An 18,367-nucleotide genomic window follows, 5' to 3' on the forward strand; every position below is an offset into this window, starting at 1 on the left:
TATGGTAAAAGCATAACATTTTATTAATAAAAGAGTTATGCAGTTAAAGAATACTAAGATACATGCCTTTAATATGGCAGCCTTTAACAATATACAGTATTCTATAAAACAGGTCATAACCTTTTCTTTTTGTGTGTACATGATTGTAAAGAACGCACACTGCTTTGTATTTCAAACTTTGGTAGTGAATGCCTTACAAAAGAAATTCTAACAAATGGGAATAGCTCTGTAAATATAGAGAAAACAAGGAGTACAAAAATAGATTCAGCATTATCATGGCAGGAACATTTACAGACTATGCCTAGAGTAACTTAAATACAGTCAAATTAAATACGTTTTCAGTTTACAGAGGTGAGGCAAGTGGGTATTTCACAAAGAATGTTGCCTCCTATTTCAAATCCCAGAGGCCTGAGTTACTGTATTAACTCAAGGTGTGATTACCAGGGCTTTTAAATCCATTCACTGCACCTATTATTAGCACTAACCACATTATCACTGCTCCCCTTGCCATGGGATTAAGATATTTTTGTTCTATTTGGAATATATCAAGGAACAAGTTCCTGCCACTTTTGCCAAATCACTTCCTCTTCTGTAGGTCAATCTCACAGCTATGATCTACAGTAGGTACCATTTCATAGCAGTTTAATGTATTTGATCTATAGTGATGTACTTATATATGTTTACTCTCAAATACATTTTATACAGAAAACAATCACAGAAAAGATTTCCACCATGAGTTGGTTACTCAGGTTAAGAAGAAATGAGAAGAGGGATTCATTCCTTTCCAACAATAGTGGTCAAAATAACATCTTATATTCAATCCTCTTAACATACAGTAATCTATTTTTTTTAAAGTAGATGCTGAACAGTAGCTATCTCTAATTTAAAGGAAAACATGTTTTTCCTTTAAACTTTAAATAACTTTATGGAGGTGTATAATGAGAAACTGTAAACCATTTTTTTCCAAGATATTAATTTATTCATAGCTAGAAAATACACGTTATACTTTATAATGCCGTGTGTTTATAGATTATTGTTAAAGTAATATAACTAACTGAAACCTGTTCAGATATAAAATTAGTATTTGTAAAAAGAGTACTAAAAGCTTGACTATTCTTTTTTTATATATTAAACTGTACCCTGTTGCAGACAAATAATGCAGGTTAGTCTAGTTAAAAATAATATGATCATAATGCAATATGACAACAAAACAGTGCTTTACTGCTAACTCCAAACTGATTTGGCATTGAGTTAAATGATTCAATAAATATTTAATAACATATGTGCAATGGTTTATTATTAATGACTAAATCATGAGTAAAATGCATGCATTGCTTTATTTGTTAATCATGAATATGAGAATTGTGTGCACATTTTGGGTTCACAAAAACATCCAAGAAAGGCTGTCTCGGGGGTTTGTGCTTGTGATTCATTGCATAGATGAAAAGCATCCTTTAGCAATGCATTCTTATTGAGTACTGCACTGACTGTAACCAACAGACAACACCAGACTGCTCAAATACATGGGCGATCCATTTTTCAAATAGTTAATCCAGTCAAACTGCAGATTCAGAAGTAGAAGTTCATAGTGACTAAGTCATAAAGGCAAGATGTCTTTTCTTTAGTTTTTTTCAAACAGTCCCAAACACTAATTGAAATCCAAGCATACGGTAAATAAAACCTAGTATCCATTCAAACTCAGATCAGACCCTTAAAGAAAAATTGCATTTTAAAATGTATTAACAAATTAATACTATTTGCTATAAAAAGCAGTGAACAGCAAAGCTGATTAATTACCTTAATACCGTATAGAGCTAAAAGGGTCATTTATAAGTATGGGGGACTAGAGAATATGAAAAAAAGGAACCACACATATTTCATTTGTTATTCTGCTAACTTTTTATGATTTAACATTAAAGTGTTCCTTTGCTGTATACTATGTTGTCCATATATATTTTAACAAAAGTTTCTCATAGTAAAAACATAGCAAAGTGTAATAAAGGATAGAGAAAGAATAGTGAAGCATAAATAAGAATCGTAAAGCCCAGAGGTATGGTAAAACGTATTAAAAACAAGGCAAAACACGGTAATCTATGGTAAAAGTTACCTATTAAGTTCAATGATAGCTGCTGTTCTCAGCACTACAGAAAGCAAAGTGACAAGGCAGATATATGGTGAGCTCTAGGAACAACAAGGACACTTAGTGACAGGATTGAATTAATCCTCTGCAGTCCTCACAGACTATATACAACGCACTGTTGCATCGCTAGATTTCTAGATAAAGCCTTAGTTATGATTTCACAGATTACATAAACCAGTACAGGTTGAATTTAGAGAACAGTTCCCTAGATTAGCAAGGAAAAATGGTTTTATAGACAAGCAGCATTGCTTAAAGGTTATAGACACTTTGTATTGCAAAGGTCAAGTGTGAATAACTGTGGATCATCATGACTTTAAAAATGACAAAATATTAAAAAGGCTTCTAGCGCCAGGTTACAGCTATCAATCTCAAAGCAGTTTCTATCTGAAAGGCGCTGCAAGTGTATACATCTTCAATCTCTCAAAAATTAAAAGATACAACCTTAATATTCACATTTACATACAAGAAGAAATATGAGTGGTTTTATGGACCATGATTAATGCATTCTAATGTTGGACCATCTTAAAGGTACCATTAGGAAGGCTACAATTAGAGTCTCAATGGGGTCTGTTATACTTTAGGTTAAAGTCTTGGAAGATCTGCTTTAATGAAAGATTAAAGGGCTACTACAGAGTAAATTCGATCACACTTTAATATTATTTGTATAAGAAATACTTAATTGATCAAATATCAGTACATGGTCACTCCCTGATATAAGACTTATACACACAAATAATGATGTTTCATTCAATACTTTAGAACAGGGTTTAGAATGCAGATTAATTGTATATTTGCAGAAGAGGTACAGTGTTAATATATATTAATATGCATTAATAAAGATTTTTGGCACAAAAATAAAAGTGATATTTGTTGTCATATGACATTCAGTTTTTTTGTTCAGTACATCCTTTTTTGTCCACGTGGTGGCACCACCAACTTAATTGTTGCATGCTGAATTCAGAAGGCAGACTAAAATGAACATAAAATGAATACAGCACCCTATGTAAAATTAATCTATATAAAATCTGTACTGTCACAGCAGCAATACAGTATAGAAAAAAAACCTACATCTACATATATTAAAAGGTAAAATTGTAATAAAATGTATTAAATCATAATTGAACCAGATTAATATGTCAATATTGTGTATAGAACAATAGATATGGTCAAACAATTTGATCATATTGTACATTTATTTATTATGAATTGACCACCTTTGATAAAAAGAAGGGTCTAAAAGAACAGCATATTTGAATGGAATTGAACCTGAATGTTTTACAGCTGGTAGACTTAAATTTAACAAGTCTAAATTATGTCAAAATTGTCAACAATTTTCCAATTTCAACTAGTTAAAAATTTAGAGGAGGACCTTTAAACATATATTTATACTGCAGTTCTAAACAGGTAGCGCCTTGTGGCTATCCACACACAGCATTATAATTAGTTATAGTTTTTAATTGCACAATCTCACATATACTTGCAGGAACAGCTTCCTTCACCTATTTAGATTAGGCCCAAGTGAACCACACTTTGTGGGTTTCCAAACATTGAACAAAAATATTGAATCAACTGAAGTGGACAGAGAGCTGAAAGTGAAGATTATTACATGTAAAATTATTAAAATATTAATTATTTATGCCATTGGCTGCTACCTGCTCACTAACAAGCAATACAATTACTAAGCATGAATGAGATGGTATGGGTTAGTGGCCTCTGTGTTTTATTGTTCTGGGTCCCAACAGGGGGTTTAAAATCATGATGATACTGAGCTACCACCTGCTGTTAAACCAGGAACTTTGCCAGTAAGTGATACTTATCAAGCTGTGGTTTATACATAAGAAGGGATACATTTAAAACATGGCTTTCATTTTTTGCATGCTCAACAGCCCTGAAGCTGCGTACGTAGGATCCCTGGGTGAATGAGATTTATTATAATTACATTAAAGATTAATGTTGCAGTGTTATCACTTTCTATAAGGTTTCTGAGGACACAATACACCAGCTGTTTCCTGTTGTACTTTGATACTGGGATTGTCTCTGAAGAGTCACTACTTTGCGGAAATCTGCTGTGAATTTTCGTAGGGCAAGGATAACAAGCGAGGAATCTTTCCAGAATTTATATATATATATATATAACTGTAGACATAAACCTGCATACGTAACTAATCAATGCAATTAATATTTTAATAAAAACTGTAATTCATAATACGATGGCTTTCTGTAATGCAAAAATATGAAAATAGCATATACATTTTTTTTCTTTTTTAAACAAAAAGGCACATTTGGCAATAAAACAGTCTAACATACATGGTAAAAGTTACTCGTCGTCAATGCTAGGAAATGTTGGTGTCTTTCTGTATTGTAGCTCTTTGTAGCAGACTCCGGGTACAAGCTGAACCTTCAATTAGACACAAAGGTAACCCTCCAGTCTGAACACTAATTCCATTTACAATACCCTTTAAGCAAGTACAGTATTATATTATTACATACAAAAATATTATTGCAGCACCACCCAGATCCTCTGCTGTGCTTTCTTTTCGTTCCCATGCAAAAAATACAGGCAGTAAAATGTGTTCTCTGATTAACAAAGCAGAATTATTGATTCATAAGAAAATTAATTATTTTTTGTGTAAAAGTAATGCCATAATGTATGCACACATACATTGAAATTTGTTGCTGTCAAAACTTACAAACATAAGATTAGGCTTTATAACTTTTCTTTTGACATGTTGGTACCAGCTGTGTTGATTTTTTATATATATATATATATATATATATATATATATATATATATATATATATATATATATATATATATCCAGCAGCTTGAGTTACCATAGTAGCAATTCTTCAAAGTGTAGAAAGTCCCTTTAGTGGCTTGCTTCAGGCGTGTGGGCTTCCTGACCCTGGAAGGGGTTTATTTGGAGAGGAGAACAGTGTGCCCCAGCAGGGCAGTGAAAGATCCCCACAAAGGATGCATGTGAGCAGGGAAAGGACTCTCTCTGCAATGGGTAGCTGCAGATCTTTCAGTCTTCCATACAATGGTGAAGAAGCTCTAGAAGTTCATCTTCTGCCAAAGCAGAATTATTGTGCTTTTTTTGTTTTAGAAAAAAATATTTAAACTCCCATCAACTTATACCATCACACCTCACGCTAGCAGTCCCATCCGTGTCACTTTGGCAGAAAGAAAAGAATGTACAACAAAGACAACTGGTTTTGGACCAGAGTGAAGATCCAGAGCCTAGAAGAATAAAAGAACATAATTGGAATTGAAACTGAAAAGCTCTTTCACAGCAGTCTTGTTATGATGTTAATAATTGATATTCCTATAAGCTACTTTAGTATTGAGCTAAAAGGGTCATTTATAAGTATGGGAGACTAGAGAATATGAAAAAAAGGAACCATACATATTTAATTTGCTTTTCTGCTAACATTCTATGATTCAACATTAAGGTGTTACTTTGTTGTATTCTGTGTTGTCCACATATATTTTAACAAAAGTTTCTCACAGTAAAAACTTACCAAAGTGTAATAAAGGCTAGGGAAAGGATAGTGATGCATAGGTAAGAACTGTAAAGCCCAGAGGTATGGTAAAGCATATTAAAAACAAGGTAAAACATGGTAATCTATGGAAAAAGTTTTACTATGGAGAAGTTGGGAAAACTGCAAAATTATGCATCCTGATTGTTTTGATAGGTTGATCATAAAATCAGCTGTAAATACATTTCTCTATTTTTACTCAGGAGTGCTTGCCAAGAGAAAGAGAATTTATCTTATGAGCACCATAGTGTATCCAAATGAGACTCTCTCCTGTGACAGTGCTGGTGCTCTAACTGAAATGAGTGGCTATTGTGGGAACAGAAAGCAAGCAGTGCTACAGGAAGGAAGATGATTTGGATACACTGTGATGCTCATAAGATCAATTATCTTTCTCCGTGTGAATGCTCCCCTAGTCAAAGGCATTGTGATATAAAGTGGGTTGTGATATAAACCGGGTTTCACGTTTGCTAGGACAGCACATTACGAGTGCGAGAAAGAAAGAAAACTAACACTGAATTAAAGAGCAGTGTTTTAATACTGTACGTTTAGTTGTTCTTTACATTTAAACAAATGCATGTAGTTTACTACAGGACAAATACGTTTTTATATCATTAATTAGAACGAAACAGTTTGTGTCATTATCTAAAAAAAGGCATGAATTGTCAGTTGATGAGATCTATCAATTAGGCGTTGCACTTGGTGTTTTTTTTTGTGTGCATTTGTATAAAACTGACCCTTGAAGAAGACACATTTGGTGACGTTGGTGTTTTGTAACTGAATATCCCGTTAAGACCACCCATGCAGCATTTGACAGGCTGCACAAAATGTCAGTTTATCAGCCGAGATGATTACTGGTTGTTAGTTGCGTTGGAAATGAATTATATCCTGTGGTTACTTAGTAAAGCCCGGCCATGCAGCACTTGACAGGCTGCACAAAACGTGACAATAAGAGGTTTGTGAGATGATATTAAGAGAGGTAATTTCTCAAAGAACCTATGGTGCATGGCAAGTGGTTTTTGAAAAATCGTGATAATAAACGGGGTGTGATATTAAGCGTGGTGACATAAAATGGGTTCATCTGTATATGATACGGACAACATGCAATAGGATACAGCAAAGCTAAAGATGCTTTTCTACAGGGTGTTCAAAACCAAGATGGTACAGTGCATTATATTATACCAATTCTCCTTCAGGGCCACCAAAGTCCAGGTAAAGGCTTCTGATCCCATCGTCCCCTGACATCTTTAACTTTTCAAAGGGGTAGCGGTAGAGAATGGTGCTACGGCTGCCAGGTCCTGCCCCTTCCTTTGAGATTGTGAATCCATTCTCATAATGAACTGTCAACCGGACATCCTGTTCATTCAGTGTGCAAGCTGTCAAGGGAAAAGGTCGGAAATGGTTAAGACTGTCATTAAATAAAAGTGATGACCTTCTGCATCTGAACCTTGCGTCTCTGAAAACAATACATTCTGGAAAACATAGAAACCTTTTGAGGACATCTTCAGTACATAATTTCTAGTTTAGATTTTATTACATTTAATAGACTGACGTCATTGTTCCTGCAATAAAACAAACCATGTGCACGGCCTCAAAGCGGGCTAGGATTAAAGAGTGGTTGACAGCTAAACTACCTGGAACATAAATCAGTAAAAACATAAAACATGAAAAGTTTTACAACTGGGAAAATATATATATATATATATATATATATATATATATATATATATATATATATATATATATATATATATATATATATATAATACAGGAATTAAGGCTATATTTGCATCCTGAGCCATTTGAAAAAAGGTATAATACCGCAGTAGTGAAGTCAAAATGGCATATTCGTCTAGAGCAGGGGTGGCCAAACTTCCTGACCCTATGAGCCGCTTGCCAAAATTATGGTCGAGAGCCACAAGACACGTACTGTGAATATTAAATGTTTGCGAGCAAGACATTTTAAATACTAACATTGTTGTGCAGTACAGTTGTTAGGCTATCTCTTGATTACAGCAAACTACACAAGAATAAGGGATAGAACATACACAGTTTGTGTAATTTGTATTAAATGTAACACAGGTATTTTCCCATTATTTCTGTTTATACTGTATGTACTATGCACTTTAAATACAATATATTCAGTTATTATAAAGCAAAATACAATAATTGACCTCATTACACCAAAACCACTACATAATAACACATTTTTGTAAGGAATCTTTTTGACAAGGTTTTTTTTTGCTGCTTGTATTAAACTGTTTAACTTTATTTTGAAAGGGATTACAGTACCTGCTCATGACGAGACGCAAGATGCAAATATAATAATTTTAGACCTGCAATATAACATTTAGACATGCATTTTTTAGTCTAGCGCCAACACTCCAATTCTATAAAAAGATGCATTCATCTGAATAAGGACGTTTGCCATATTCCATGCTTGCCATACAAAACTCGCTTGAGTTGTTAAATCAGCTTCTTTACTCAACCCCGAATGCAGCATTTGCCTTAAGTCTGATACAGGAGGATATTCATATGAAAATGTGTTGTGATTTGTTTCGTAATGATGTTTGAGGTTGCTCACCTTGTAGTAGGCTACAGGCTACAGTGTGTAAGCGATTTGTTGCAGGTGAGACAGGTTTACCACTGTTTTCAGTGAAAGCAAACTCTTCCTCCCAAAAACATTTACTGGGGCTCAACAATCAGAGCACTTACAGAGGCGCCACTGCAGCCCTCCTTTTATTTCCAGCAATAAACCATGTAGTTGGAACTTGACTTATAAACAGTGCGAAAGCTGCAAATGATTTTGTCCAGGCACTGTTCCAGAATGAAGGCAGGCGCATAAATTAGGACTGCAGGGTGACATTTCTATGGATGCTTTTTGTGAACTTCAGAGTACAGTAGTTAGCTAAGTTTTAGTAACCAAAAAAAAAAAAACACAATAAAGACACTTAACACCTAGTACGAACAAACAGTGTTGTGGAAGTTACTTTAAAAAAAAAAAAAAAAAAAAATCTTTTTTTATTATTTCACACAAAAGTGTAATCTAAACCACATTTTGTTACCTGGCTGCAAAAGGAACCATTAGAGATACAAGTTACTGAAATGTGTAACAAAAAATACATACACAATTCTTTCAGCTTCAAGTGAAAACTTACAAAATGATTATTTTTACTGTTACACTTTTTATGAACCACTTATTGACTGATGACTTTAAAAATCAACCAGCCTCATCCAGATGAATTTTGGAGAGTGAATCAGATATCCAATAATCTTAGCAGCATTTGTCAAGAATATACTGGCTATTCTGAGCCTCATGCAGAAATCCACTGCCTTGCTTCACTTCGCTTGGTGTGAAGTTGTGAGGTGGATACCAGGGAGCACCAAACATTACAATGATGATTAGTTTTAGTTTAGTTTGGCTTGTGTATTAAAGACGAAGAACACCACAAAGTTGTATTCCAACACTCCTTCACTGTTTATTACCTTGCTCCAGAGCTGGCTTTTCAGATGGTCTGCATTCCTTAAAGCACACGTTGCTAACAAAATATTTCCTGTAAACCTTACCTAATATACATAAGTATTTACAGAATGATTCAGAAATCATGTTTTTTTTATACCACTCCAAACCAAAGGTGATCTGAAGCAAAACTTAATATCTGAATGCCGAACGTTCCCTTATAAGTTTACCAGTTTACCACAGTACCAGTCATTTTGCAGTTTTTTTTAATGCATTTACCATAGTTTACAATGGTTTGTCATGTTTTTAATATGCTTTACCATATCACTGTGGGTTTTACCTATGCTTTATTACACTTTTCTATGCTTTTACTATGGTAAACGTTTATAATGGATCACATCTGTAACCCTAAATGTTCTTTGTTCAAAATAAACCTACAAACTGTAATCACTTACAGCCAAATTCATCCGGTTAATATAACCAATTGGGCCACTGAATAGACTTAAGTGGACTTCAACCAGATATGTGCAGAATAATTCAATTATGTGGCCAATATCAATTCTCCTTTACATCAGTTTCTTTGATTCGAATAGGATTTCACTTATAGCGCCACTGGCCATATACTGTAATTGCACTTTTAATAGAAATATAAATGTCAATAGGCCACGTTACATGAGTGTTTTACTTTTCTCGAGACATCTGTAACGTGGACATGGTGCCTTTTTGTGTTTACATGAAAAGCCTCTTATTTTCCTTTGGAACGCCTACATTTCCCTGAACGCTATGCAAATAAAGGAGGGGGGGGGGGGGGGGGCAGATTTAAATTAGCCATGCTGACGGCCCACTTAAATTCTCGTGCTGTTAACCGTGAAAGTCCCCAAAATACTGTTTACATGAGCAGAGAAAAGTTTCACGAGAAAGAATCCATGTGCGTGACGTAAATGGTTATTAAAGATCAGATTTGCTGATGGACAGTGCCTACTTTTTTAATACTTTGTTTTAGTGTTGTTGCCCACACTGCTTTTCACACATCATCTGTGTGTGTGTGTTTGTGTGTGTGTGGGGGGGGGTGGGGGTGGTAGATCTTTATTATAGTAAACTGGGCCAAATCCGAGTGGTCGTTAAACAGGCTTTTGGGCTATTGCAAGGGGGGGGGGGGGGGGCGGATACTACTGAAGCGTACTGAAGTGAACCATGAGCTTGTTCCCCAAATTATTACTGCCTACTGTATCCTGCACAATCTGTGCCAGGACCGTAAGGAGGTGTTCAGACAAGCAGAGGAACAGCTACCTCAGCCTCCAGCAAGAATTGCACAACAGCGATATGAAGAGGGTCCTGCTATTAGAGATGCACGGCTGTCTATTTTTGTAACCCGACGGGGTACTTTTATTTTGTATCACATTTTTCTTTCATTAGATTGTTTTGTATCTTTTTATACCAAATATAGCATCCTCATTTGCGCTGTACTTGTATGACTGCTTCTGCTTAATAAAGAATTGGAATATTGAGTAGCATTGTTGATTCCCAAGAAATAGGCAGCAAAAATTCCACACCACATTTTATTTTGAGAGTGGGTTAAACAATGTTCGTGTTGTGCACTTTATCAAGCTGCCTCATCATATCCTCTTCCCTTATGGACATTAACACCCGAGTCTCTTCATCACTCTAACGGACGTAAGTGGAGGATGGACACGGGTTTTGCTCAGACATAAGTAACTAGGAGAAATTGCATTGGAGTATAGTTATACACATTTAAACATAGTACTTAGTAGTACTTTACAATAAAGACGTTTTGACAGTTTGGAAAGCTGTTTGCAAGTGTATTCTGAAGTACTGTACAGCAGCTGTAACCACCTGAATTCACAAACCCACGATGCAGTTTATCAAACATTTTTAGTAATAGTTTTAAACAGAAACTTGGTAAATACAATCTGTATGATACTTTACAAACACATTTAGATCCATGTATGATTAACATTATGTAAAGTTCTAGGGAAGACGGAGAAACAAGTGGGGTTATCTGTAACATCAATCTGATAAAGGAAATACTGCAAACAAAACATTAATTTACCTTCTGCCATCTTTGGACCATGGTAACTTACGTATTCCCATGTGACTTTCATAGCAGCTTTATGAAAGGACTTGAACGAGCTAATTAACATTTTCAGAAGAAACTTGTGTTTACATGTGTAAGTGGGTGTTGATTTCACAAGCATTTCCTGGAATCTTACAAGAAATTGAGACTTTCACAGTAAAATACTGAGACCGTTTTTTTGGACATTTTCACGAGCTTTCCCTGCCAAGTTTCACACGCATTGTCCATTCACGTGAAATAATCACATATATAAACTGGCTTAATGTCTGTCTTTAAAGGGTACAGCCTACCATGCTTACAAAAAGCAGACTACTTTATCTTTCCAGTATCCTATATTGTAAACATGTCAACAAAATCAGAATGTCTTTAAATATTGTTATTCACACATCGTAAGTCACAAATCAGGTGGGGATTGCAAACGTAAAAACTTCATAAATTTCTTCTGGGTGACATATGAAGATCACCACAGTGTCCACATCAACACAGGACACAGCCATGCCAAACACAACAGGATGTTCTGCAACCTTTTAGAGGGGAAATTAATCCAAATCTCCTGTTGGAGCTTTGAATGAAGGGAGATTGTGTTCCACATCAAAGATACATGCGGGCTAGGAACTCCAAATACGAATGAGGGACTTGGGAGGTCTGTATGGTGTACCATCGTAATAGTCTGGGCACTGCCTCCAAAAATCTGGACTTTATTTTTTATAGACATTTTTATTTAATGAGTCTTTTATTCACTTAGCCAGTGCCAGTGACAAGACCAAACCAGAACAGTCATCTTGGAAATATTTAGCAACTTTGTTGATCTTTTCAATTTCTGCTCCTAACACATTCTTGTGTTTATTTGCTGGAGCCAAAGTACAGAGTTTACAAGAAAAGGCAAATGAAATGCAGCAGCTTGCACTAAAATAAAGACTATAAATGGATAAAAGCATCAAGAATTATAAAAATGAAATTAAGAGTGAGCTTTGAAACAGCCGGGCACTGATTCAAGCCCTTAGCTTGGCCAAGGCTCGACTTTCAGTTTACTGTTTCTCCCTGTCCCTCTCCCTCACACATGCAAGCTTTCTAGTTTTATAATATAGGGTCCTATTCATAAAGCATTAACTCATGTAATCATTTGACTATTTTGCCTCCCTAACCAGTGCTCTGTCTGGGAAGACCGCCAGCTTTGCACAGCCAGGACATGAACCTGCGGCCCCCTGACTGTATGACACCCTGGACAACACGTGTCTGTGCTTCATTCGGGGACCCATTTGTTGATGATTTTTCATGCAAGTTGAGTAAAATAAATACATCTCTCCAGTTCATGTAGTATTCTGTTTATATAAGTAGTAAAATATATTCTGTGCAAACCTAAACCAAACAGCTGTGTGAGGAATTACTTTCTTTCTATGATGCTAGGCTCATTGTTGACCTCTTTAATAACTTTATCTTATTCATTTGCTTTACTCTCCCATCAGCAGGTATTCAAAATGTGATTAGAAACTAAGCACAAACGTTTCTTTTTTATTAAAAAGTTAACCGAAATGCGGTTGGCAGGAAAAACTATGAAAGACTGCCATGCAGGACCTAGCAGTATCATCACTTTGTTGCAGTATGCTATTTCAGCAGCCTCAGAGACTACATCTCCCAGGACACTTTGCTAACAACAATAACAGCCAGATCTGCACCATTTTCAGGTAGGCAGAGATCAGCATAACAGTGCTGCGTTTCCCTTGCCAGTGTGTCTTCCCAAGCAAAAATAAAAAGATAAGATCACAGCAACTTGCAGATTCTGCTGAGCTACAATTTGTGCTGCTTCTACTAATTTAAACCTGCTCATAAGAAGTGGTTAAACAAACAAACAGGCCCCTGGAAAAATATACAATGCTATCGAAGTTGTTACCCTTTCATGAGCTGCAAAATGCAATTCAATACAAAGTGCAACTAATTCAGGGGGATTTTGTTTGGTGAAATCACAAGCTGTACTCTTATATATATATATATATATATATATATATATATATATATATATATATATATATATATATATATATAATGAATTCAGTTCCTTAGTAGGTCATCGCTTTAAGCCCTGGGATTAGTCCATTTAGTTTAATTTAGTGTATTCACTTTGGGGCCACAATGTGGTGACCACAAACAAACACAGTGGATGGTACAGCCTCACCAAAACCTCCTTTGATTTGTATTCAATGCATTTCACAATATACCCAAGTTCGCCTTTTAGATTTATGGATTTTTACGATTGCACATTAAGACGATGTTGATTCATTAGCAGGAAATGACCACCCACCCATTGAGACCTCTTTGATGAGCTCTGCGGCGCTGTGGCAGCCCTGGACCATCATTCTAGTCCAGGAGGACAGGTCCCAGTGGGTCTCGGCGCGGAACAGGTGCCCCTCGATGCCCTGCCTGGTGCCCGTCCTGGTGGCAAATGCGAGCTCTGAACTAAGTGCTGGCGAGCTTCGCGCAGAGCCCGAGTGAACCAGTCTGCAGGAGAAAGCAGGGAATACAATGAGAATCTGGAAACACCAGGAACTGCAACATTAACATACATCCCCCACCTGGGCTGCAAATTCAAGATTAGTCATCAGTTTGATGAAAAAGTGGTAGACCATGACAAATATCACCAGTCTTACAAAATAGCGTAGAATAAGAATTGTAATGTTAATGAGCCAGGGACACGCAACCCGCGGCCCGTTTATGAATATATAATATATTTTTTAAACTTTGTTGACTTGCTTTTTCAAATTTTTCACATTAAAAAGCAGAGCAGCATTTTAATTGGTACTGCAGAAGGTAATTGCTTCTCATCAGCTTGTCTCCAACTAATTTCACGAGTCTTCCTCTCCTTTCTGAAATGCACAAACCTGCTGCATTGAAAGAACCCATTCCCAACATAGGAGGCTTGTTGCTAGGGAAGTGATTATTATTATTATTATTTATTTCTTAGCAGACGCCCTTATCCAGGGCGACTTACAATTGTTACAAGATATCACATTATACATTATTTCACATTATACAGATATCACATTATTTTTACATACAATTACCCATTTATACAGTTGGGTTTTTACTGGAGCAATCTAGGTAAAGTACCTTGCTCAAGGGTACAACAGCAGTGTCCCCCACTGGGGATTGAACCCACAACCCTCCGGTCAAGAGTCCAGAGCCCTAACCACTACTCCACACTGCTGCTCCTCACTGCCCTGTGCCTTTTGCTACATTGCTGCCTGCTACAACTGAACAACTCGTCAGCTAAAATAAAAACCACTTCAGCAAGTAGACATTTAATTTGCTTTGTGTTATTGCGCAATGCGTGTGTATATGATAACAGTACAATGTTAATGCTTTGTTTTTAATTGTTTTGCACATTTTTGGTTATGATGTGTATCGTGCAGTACGAAATCAAATTAACAGTAATTCTAAGGGAAATTGCCTATATGTATATTGCAGCTAAGGGTTAAACTCTGATTATTCTTTAGTAATGTGCGGCTATACACATTAGATTAAACTAGTTTTCTGGATATGCGGCCCATGATAAAAGTTTGGATGCGCACATTTGTGATAAGCAATTCTCTGGATTAATGCAAACATGTAAGTGTTTCATACAGACAGATGGATTAACAGACAGACAAACCCCCTCTATATCCGCAGAATCTGATAAGTCACTGAAACGGAAGAAAAATAATGTTCCTACCAAGTTTCATGACAATTGGATAAGTGGTTCTCCTGATGTATGTAAAAACCGAAGTCTGATATACAGATGGACAGATGTACGGACAGACACACACCAGGTATATGCAAAAATGCGTGACATTCGTCACGAACCTACGATCACCTCCACCATACCCCACTGCAGTGGATAATATCAGTGTCAAGTGGGTTAGGAAGTCAATTTAAGACTTGGTGTCACAGAAATGTGTTCTGTAGGTAGAATTGCCACGTGATTAGCTTCACATTGTCACTTTTATTGTGGCTCATTTTTCAACCTTAAGAGGTTTCAATGCTGTTCAATGTGATTTCCATTTTCCATTTCAATTCTGGTAGGATTTTAAAACACATCGTTGATTCCTGGTGATAAGCTCATAAAGGAGTGCTAACCCATGATTTAAAATCAATTTCCTTCCTCGTCTTTTACTGTGCAGAGAATATTTCGGGATAAGGAAGTATTTCAAACCAGTGGAGTGACTTTGAAATTCAACACATGAAGTGGTTAGGAACCAGGAAGAAGCAGCAACTTTTTCATCTAGAGTTGTCTCCATAACAACTACATTTTCCAAACTGAAGTATAAAACACAAGCAAAAAAAAAACACAAGATCTTCAACACATAAATATAGAGAGCAGTGATAATATTGCTAATGCAAAGGATAGACACCAGGCATTGTTATTAAGTCCCCAACTTTATAACCACTCCGAACACAAGGTTATGTCTTAGCTAATGTCCATTATAACTGATATTCCCTGCATGCAATAAACAAACCAACAAATAAATCAGTTCATTTTTAAAGCTTCAGACGTCAATTAAAATGCCTTCTGACTTTGAGAAAGCTGAGAAGTTAAATTTAGAGCATCGTATTTTTTTTTACCCAATTGCTATGTGTGTCACTTTGCCCTCCAGGAAGGAAACAAATTGAATTCACCATTTGATCTTCATGTGCCACGTTTTACCAGCTGCCACACAAAGCTGGAGACTTGGCATGCTGTTTGTTTATACAGAAGAATTTACTATTAAGATGAGCATTACTTCAGATTTGATCACTGTTCTAGTTCATCTTGCCATAGTGCCACTGTGCCATCCTCTCCCCCTATCAGGATCTCAACTTTCTGTCTTGTTCTCTGCCTTCCTCTTGTTTCTCCCTCTCCTGATGCCACTGTGTGATTAGCCCTGTCTGCCTCTTATCGTTTCTTCTTCCATTACCACGTACCTCTCCTGGGCTTTTAAAGGATCTCAGTAACTCACAAAATCCTTGGTTGGTTTCTCAAATCTCAAATCTTTTGGTAGTTTTGTCAGAATTATGTTAATCCTTCTAGTAGAAACATACAGCTAATCATTCTAAAAATAATTTGATACTGCCTTGGGGTTAACAATGAGCCTCGACGGGCTTTTCCTATTGTCAATATTTGAAATGTTCTTCTAAACACAAGGGATTGTTACCTAATTTAATGGTTTTAACATTGTGCCCCATTTGTATGTGTTAGTTACAATATCGTAACACTTTCTTTTGTCTGTACAGCAGGGTTAGCTAGGTAACACAGTTTTTGTAACAAGTTAGTCACCTACAGTACAGTAGGTGTGTTTCTTCACTTATTCAGTAAAGGATTTTACTGTTCAGGGTCACAGAGAACTTGAATGGGCTATGCCCCTAAAACACATGAGTGACTCAGCCTTCATATAGTCTGCGCATGCGTCCAGACTTCATCCTTTTTATGTGTGTAAATATCTTATTTTAGGGGTGCGGCTGGATGGGTACATTTCATCAATGAGATACACAAAGTACAGTAGTTTGGCAATTCATTATACTTTTCATCTTCATTCATTCTGTATAGGACAGAGCTGATGGCTAGGTGACCACAGTGAGGTGCAGTGTCCAGTACCGTACTCCCAAAAGAGCAGTCAGCCACATGATTTAATTTACAACCTGTCTAGCAGAGCCCAGGATGTCGCTCTTGCACACAGTGGATGAGCCCTATCTGGAACCAGAGCAGTACACACAGCCAATCTATAGCATTCTTATATACAACCCACAATCCAACATGATAAAACTCAATTGTATGCAAACTGGCATGTTCAGCTGAAGAATGATGCCTGGGATCAAATTAGTGCAATAGGATTAACAGACACAGCTTTTGGCACATCTTGGACAACTGCATAAAGAATTGTCAATGATGAAAGCACACACATTCCTTAACTTTTTTAGCAGAAGTGATTTCAGTTTACTCAGATATATGTTCTGCAATCAAACAAAGAAAATTAGTAATCTTATAGGCGCCCCATAAAGACTAGAGTTTCCATTACTTTAAACTACCTAGTAGGGGGCTGAGCCTGGAATATATAATTCAGAAGAGGGATGTCAAATATTTTTCTAGATATATGTGTACCAGGATGAAACACTCTGGTAAAGAAGGGGGATTACCCGGATGAGACTACATATTGATCACAGTGTCAAACATACACTCTGTTTAGGGATTATGACTCCATTATCAGGCTTCCCAGTAAAAACAAAACTATCCCACTTATTAGTGGAAGGAAGTAACTGGAGATTGTCAGACACAACAGAACAATAGTTATTAGAATTATTAGAAGCACAATCAGTTCAATAGATTCATTTTCATTCACTCTAGCTGTGAGTGCAGTCCTGGACTAATGATAGATTGCATACTCTGATGAAATCAATAAACACAAACAATTCACATCATTATGGGCCACTGTCTAACAAATATAAGTTGTTAATTTGTTTTTAATGCAAACCAGGCATTTGAAAATACTTATTCCAGCAAAACACATTGATTTAGTATCTGGTAGAAGCTGTGGATTCTTTTTTGTTGTGGATATAATCAGATACAGCTGGGGTCCTCCTACAGAAGAGCCAATCATTTGTTGAGTATTCTCTTTATGCAGCGCGCACAGCAGCTTTTCTTCAGAAAGCTTAATAACAGAGACCAACAGGGCTGCCTTTTAGGTGGTTTACAACAGCTAATAGAATTCAATTCCTGATGTACCAACACTGATGTGTTCATTAATCAGAATAAGAAGTTTCAAATGTCGTTTACATTTTGTTTTTTTATGTTTCACATACTGTTTAAGCTGAGTGGTTCCAGTATTCAGTTGTTTATTTTTGCTGTACTAACTACACCTGCTTGTCAGCACTTCTACAGAAAAGCTCAAAGCAGCTCAAAGCAAAGTAAAGCAAGGTTTAGAGAATAACTTTTTGATATTGGCCTATTGTTGTTTGCTCTGGAGGATATGCATTTGCTTGTATACACAAAAGGGGGCCCCTTTGATTTTTTCCTAGCAGCTTACCCTTGTTAAAGCCTAAGAAAACACAGCATTATGTATTGTTATTTATTTGCATATACCAAAAGAAAATACAAATAAAACAGTCAATTTTATTAAATCCCCTGAAG

The 18,367-nt window shown here is 36.2% G+C and overlaps 1 protein-coding gene across 1 annotated transcript in view; it reads right to left on the reverse strand.

Moving 5' to 3' along the window:
• The window catches only part of LOC117424316 (beta-2-syntrophin-like), a 72,712-nt gene continuing 54,345 nt past the window's right edge, over positions 1-18,367 (reverse strand). Inside the window, exons 5-7 of the mRNA XM_034040543.3 lie at positions 13,532-13,728; positions 6,860-7,053; positions 1-5,381 (exon numbers count right to left, since the gene is read on the reverse strand). Coding sequence (XP_033896434.3) covers positions 5,289-5,381; positions 6,860-7,053; positions 13,532-13,728 — 484 coding nt within the window. The 3' untranslated portion in view covers positions 1-5,288. The remainder of the gene's footprint in view (positions 5,382-6,859; positions 7,054-13,531; positions 13,729-18,367) is intronic.

The sequence above is a fragment of the Acipenser ruthenus genome, chromosome 19 (assembly GCF_902713425.1).
Source record: "Acipenser ruthenus chromosome 19, fAciRut3.2 maternal haplotype, whole genome shotgun sequence".
Classification (NCBI taxonomy): domain Eukaryota; kingdom Metazoa; phylum Chordata; class Actinopteri; order Acipenseriformes; family Acipenseridae; genus Acipenser; species Acipenser ruthenus.